Source organism: Monodelphis domestica, chromosome 4 (genome assembly GCF_027887165.1).
Source record: "Monodelphis domestica isolate mMonDom1 chromosome 4, mMonDom1.pri, whole genome shotgun sequence".
Lineage (NCBI taxonomy): Eukaryota > Metazoa > Chordata > Mammalia > Didelphimorphia > Didelphidae > Monodelphis > Monodelphis domestica.
This window is the reverse complement of record NC_077230.1, coordinates 156,624,007-156,630,202: the sequence shown is the minus strand read 5'-3', so window position 1 is coordinate 156,630,202 and position 6,196 is coordinate 156,624,007. Positions and strand designations below refer to the sequence as shown.

The window sequence follows — 6,196 nt, the reverse complement described above, 5'->3', positions numbered from 1 at the left end:
ATAGGGTTAAAAGCCTATCCCTGGGCTGGCTTTTGTTGCAAGCAGGATGGAGGCCTGCTCCTTGTTTGTCTATAAAGGAGAACTCTCTTTGGTAATGAAATCAGCTAGTTAGCTGCCTCTTTGGAAAGCATACAACTGTGTTGCCATTTTGGTAGTTGAGAAGTGAATCTCTTGGCCTTCTTGGGACACACACCTTCCTCTGATAAAGGCGTTCCAATCTCTAATTACATTTCCTGCATGCCTATTTTCCAATCAGAAACCTCTTAGGATGTCCTGGGAGGGACTGGATGATAATAATGATGTCATAAAGGGTAAATAAGAAGTATAAAAGAGGAAGTCAGGTCCTTTGGCCCCTCTCTTCTGGCCATACTTTCTCCTTATCCAGCCCAGCTGCTTATTTGCTTGCTGTTTCTTGAGCCCCTGCCTTCTGCCCCACTCAAGTTTTATGCTGTCTGTTCAGGCTGTGGAGGGAGTCTGCTGACTAGTCAGAAACCTTGAGCAATCCATTTATTAGATTACTATTTTAACATTAAAAAATAGAGCCTCCAGAGAATTTCATTCATTACAGTGAAGAAGGCATTATACGTTCTCCTCTCTGCCTTATCCAAATCATACCAATCTTTTAAGGCCCAACTAAAGTCTAATTTCTTTCTTGATGGTTTCCTCCTTAACTAATATTCCCTTTCTCAGAATGCTTCTAGAACATGTAGTCTGTACCATGCAATTTGTCACACTATCTTTTAAACCACTTTTCCTATAATGTCATTAGTGCTATTTTCATCTCTTCTAACCTGATTGTCTAGTTTTGTTTTGTTTTGTTTTTTTAATTCAAGGGATGGAATGCTTAATGCTTCGCCTGTATTTCTTCCAATTAGGTACTCAAAAATTCTCAGTGATACATCCAACTACCTGGTTAAGGAGCTTTATAAAAAACATTTTGAAGGTGCCACCCAAATAAAGGGCCTGGATTTGAAAAACACATAGGCTAGGCATTCAATCTATATGCCCAAGTTCTCTAAAAACATCATCTCAGGAGATGCAATCATATCAACGCCTGCCTTTCAAGATTATCTACAATAAATCCCTCTCCTTCATTTTCTCTCACTCTCTCATTAACTCTGGCTTCAGATCTAATTATTAAACAGAAAATGATCTCTCTGAAGTTACCATTGTCTATTTTTTTTAAATATCCATTATTGGGGGAAGTTGATGGTTCAGTGGATTGAGAGTCAGGCCTAGAGATGGGAAGTCCTAGATTCAAATCTGGACTCAGATACTTCCTACCGTGTGACCCTCGGCAAGTCACTTAGCCCCCATTGCCTAGCCCTTACCACTCTTCTGCCTTGGAACCAATTCACCATATTGACTCTAAGGTGGAAGTTAAGGATTAAAAAAAAATCTGTACATATACACTCATTATTTATTCATTTTAAATTTCTTTTTTTAATTTTGAGATCAAAATCTCTTCCTTTCTTTGTTCCTCCCCCACCCACTGAGAAGGCAAGCAATGTGATATCAATTATACATGTGAAATCAAGCAAAGTAGTTCCATATTCATTGTGTTTCAAAAAAAAACAAGAAAAATTATTCTTCAATCTTAACTCAAAATTCATCAGTTCTCTCTCTGGAAGTCGATAGCATTTTTCATCATCAGTCCTTTGGAAATGTTAGATCATAGTAGTGATCATAGTGCCTAAATTATTCACAGTTGATCATCATTATAATACTGCTATTATTGTATACAGTGTTCTCCTGGTTCTGCTCACTTCACTGTGCATCAATTCTTATAAATTTTCCTAGTTTTTTTTTTCTGAAACCACTATCATTTTTAATAATATTCTAGTATTCAATAGCATTCATATTCCATAATCCATTCAGTCATTTCCCAATTGATAGGCATTCCCTCAATTTCCCAATGATTTCTTAATCACCAAATCTAATGCTTTTTTCCTGTTTAATCTTTATCTTTTCCTCTATAGCCTTTGACACTATCAATTACCAGCTTCTCCTTCATACTCTTTTCACTATAGATTTTTGGGACACTTCTCTTCCCTTTTCTCCTATCTGACTGCTCCTTCTCTGTCTCCTTTGCTGGGTCTTTATCCAAGTGATACCTTGGTATCCTCCAAAGTTCTTTGTCCTTGGCCTTCCCTTTTTATAGTATTTTACTTAGGGATTTCATCAGGTCCCTTGGATTCATCTGTAATCTCTATACTCAGATTTATTTGTCCAACTCTAACCTTTATCCAGATCTCCAGACTTAAATTCCTAAGTGACTATTGGCCATCTTGAACTAAACGTATTGTAGACATTTTAAGCTCAATGTAGCCAAACCCGAAGTCATCATTTTTTGCCACAAACCATTCCCACTTTATAACTTCTTACTGTCCAAGGCACCACTATCCTTCCAGTCACTTTTGGAATTAGAGTATAAATCTCAACTTCTCACTTTTTAAGCTTAAGTATAGTTGTTTCTATTTTCAAAATATCTCTTCTTCATAATGCCTCTAGTCTTCTGACAGCCACATCCCTGATTCAGGCCTTTATCATGTCATGCCTGGACTATTGCAATAGCTACCTCAAAGGCCTCTCCAATCCAATTCATTCTCTACTCTTGCCATCAAATTGATATTTCTTAAGTGCATGTTTGGTCATGTCACCCCCTATTCATTCAAGTCCAGTGGCTACCTCTTTCCTCCAGTACTAAACATAAAATTCTGTTTGGTTTTAAAGCCCTTCATAAGCTGGCCCTTCTTGAATTTTTAATCTTCTTACATCTTACACTAACCCCTCCTCTATGTACTCTGTGATTCAGTGGAACTGGCCTCCTTGTTCCTCCAACTAGAAACTCCATCTTCTCATTCTAAGCATTTTTAGTGGTGATCTGCTATACCTAGAATTCTCTCCCCTCGTCTCAGAATCCTGGCTTCCTTGGCTTCCTTAAAATAACAGCTAAAGTCCTACCTTTGATAAGAAGTTTTTCTCAGTCCTAAATTTTGGTGCTTCCCTTCTGAGAGTTTCTGCAATTTATTATATATCTATCTTTCTATTAGATATGGATATATCTTCTTTCTTGCCTCTCCCCCACTAGTGTGTAAGCTCCTTGAAATTGTCTTTTGTCTTTCTTTATATCCTCAGCACTTAAATCAGAGCCTGTATCATAGCTGACTCTTAATAAATGGTAGATTAATAGGAAGCTAGTTGACTCAACTACTTCCTCTGCCCCACCCCAGCAAAGTAGTAATCCTTCATTTTTCTAATAGCAAACAGTAACAAAACTGTATCCCTCCCCACCAAATCCTATCTGGCAAACCAGGTTTTGTTTGCTTAAGGACCTCTGTTTAACCCCTGCTCAATTAAAATTCTTTTCTGTTCCCGGGAGAATTTATGCTAGGTGAGAAGGGAAGCAGAGATCAGGAAGATCTCTGTAGAAAAGGGGACCATCTGGCACCTGCAATATATTTCCACCTTTATTCCCCACTAGGGGTTAGAGGGGCGGGGAAACAAAGGACACAAAGAGTGCATATGACCCAGTTCCTCTGGAAGTTCTATCTCTCTCAAAATAAAATCTCACCAGTTATCCATCAAGCAAAAAGTGTGCAGTGACCCCTTTCTGGCCTACAGGGTTGAAAAGCAGGGACAGTGGAAGGGAGTCAAGCTTCTCATCCTTGGTGCTTCCCTAACAATTCAAATTAAACTGGTGCAGAGACCAGCCCCAACCAGAAGGGGTCGCTCTTCCCTCGGAGCAGCCACCCCTCAGCTGCCAACACCTCCCACGGTCTGCTTTCCCAGCCCAGTCAACTTATACAGACCCTGGGTGAGCAGGAGGGGAGAGAGCAGAGTCTTGGCAGAACCTGCTGGTGGAAGGAAGCTGCGGCTGTTGATAGCCCTACAGAGGCTCCTGGAAACTCCCAGAATCCAGGGACCGTTGTGAATTGCAAAAGAACAGAAGAAAGGAGAGTTGAAAGCTCCGAAGAGTACAAGTCGGAGCACCACCCCCGGGGACACCTGTTCCTCTCCCTCCACCCCACTCTCCACCCCCTCCGACCCTGCGCCACCCGGCGCGCCCGGGCGCGCAATGAATCCAGTGCTGGGCAATCAGACGGAAGCGGCCGGGCTCTTTTTGGCCAACAGCAGCGACTCCCTGGAGCGGGTCCTGCGCTGCTGCACCCAGGCGTCCGTAGTGACAGACGATGGCTTCGGGGAGAGCGGACAGGACGAACGGAGCCTGTACATTATGCGGGTGGTACAGATAGCGGTGATGTGCGTTCTGTCGCTTACCGTTGTCTTTGGAATCTTCTTCCTTGGCTGCAATCTGCTCATCAAGTCGGAGGGGATGATTAACTTCCTGGTGAAGGACAGGCGACCATCCAAGGAGGTGGAGGCAGTGGTTGTGGGACCTTACTGACCTTCCCCTCCTTCACTACATCTCGTTCCCCCAGTCCTGCCCACCTTCCAAATCCAACTGCGCCTCTCAACCACCTGAGATCTGGCGAAAGAAACTTATCCGAGTGATAGCCTCCTAATGATTCTTCGGCGGCTGCTTCGGTCCCCGTCTCTTCTACCTAATGGATGAAGTGACCTCTTAGTCTTGCTGGGTTCTTTGAAAGTCTCCTATCCCAGGGAGAGAACTCACCAGTCTCTGTGCACTTCTGGGACAGTCCAGCAAAAAGTAATGAAAGAAAGAGGTGGGGAGGATGGCGGAGAGCAACGGGCAATAACTTTCTAGTTGCTGGGAGGCGTCCCATCGCCTAAGATCCGGAGAGACCGCGGCGGTGGGAGAGAGATACGCATCTCCGCTTGCATGTGGGATCGGGATCTTGGGGAAAGTGGCGAAGGTGGGGAGGGATGGCCGAATTCCACCCGGCAAAGATCGACTAGTCACTGCCTGGCCTGGAGCCGCGCTTCCGAAAATGTGACCTATGTATATACAATGCGACAGACTTCACAACAACGACATGCAAACTAAGCAAAACAAACAAAAAAACATTCCCAATTACAGTCCCCGATCCACTGGAGGGGACAATCGGTAACTACATTTTGATTGTAGCGCACTGTTTTAAGGGATATTTTGCTTAAGAAATAATTAATATAAAATATTTGATAAGTCATTTTCCAACCCTTTTTGTTTGGTCGTGGGTTTGGAATTTTGTCGTCTTGGGGGAGAGGGGATAATGGGGGAAGGAGGAAAGAGTTTTCGAGGGAGGAGAAAGGAAGAAAACGGGAGTGGACGGGAGGGGGAAAAATGCCCGCAAATGTGAATGTTGTGAATTGTCTTTCTACTGTCGCTTTTCCTATACCCACCATAGTGTACTGGGCTGGACTGGAGCTGGCCCATGGAGTCCGGGGGAGCAGAAGTGGTAGCATGTGAGAGAATATTGCACGGGTTTACTCAGCAAAGTGCTTTGATCTGTGGCACAATTTTGATTTTTTTTCCTCTTTATTTAAATTTTCTGTAATAAATGCATATTCAAAAAATGTTCCCTCTACTGACCTGGTGGTCTTTCCGCGAATAAGCAAAAGGAGGGTGAGGGAGAGGGGTGCGTTGGTGAAAGGGAGTAGGGAACAACAGAGTGGGGTTGGAGATCTAAGGTTAAGAGAAACATAGGTCAGGGGTGTAGACAGGTGGATGTGGGAAAGGACTGGAAACAGTGAAGTAATATGACATTGTTAAGAATGCCAAAAATCCTTGAACACACTATCAAAGCCATCTGAAGGCACCATCCTTTTGTATTCGATTAAATCATTATCATCGTTGTTGTTATTTAATATTTCATTTAGGCTGTGTGGGCTGAGTCAGACAGGACTTCAAGAAAACCCCCTTGGGAGGGTCACACTTCCTTACATTACTCCTATGGGAAAACAAGGCTAAGAAGCTAATGAAAGGAAGAGAGGACTTAACTTGTCTTTTGGGAAGGTGACTTTACCTCAACTAACGTCACTAAAACGGTTTCATAGTAGATTATGGGATTTTTTTGTTTGTTTGTTTTTTGTTTGCTGGTTGGTTTATAAAAAGGAAAAAAATATCTAGAATATATTTTTCTCCGCTGTGACAGAACTATTGATACTAACTCTTATGGTGCCTCTTGGACTCATATTCACTATTTCTCTTTTTCTTTATATAGAAGTTAAATGTGAATTTTGGGGAGAGACCCATACACACAAAGAGATGCACAGATACACAAACAGTCATACA

The 6,196-nt window shown here is 42.5% G+C and overlaps 1 protein-coding gene across 1 annotated transcript; it reads left to right on the top strand.

Annotated features, from left to right (window-relative positions):
• Positions 1-3,785: 3,785 nt before the first annotated feature.
• Positions 3,786-5,111, top strand: RPRM (reprimo, TP53 dependent G2 arrest mediator homolog). The gene has a single exon (XM_007494177.3). It carries the CDS (start codon positions 4,079-4,081, stop codon positions 4,406-4,408), a length of 330 nt encoding a protein of 109 aa, XP_007494239.1. The 5' UTR covers positions 3,786-4,078; the 3' UTR covers positions 4,409-5,111.
• The last annotated feature ends 1,085 nt before the right edge of the window (positions 5,112-6,196 follow it).

Coding starts and splice junctions, on each gene's coding strand:
- RPRM (XM_007494177.3), top strand. CDS start 4,079: ATGAATCCAGTGCTGGGCAATCAGACGGAAGCGGCCGGGCTCTTTTTG.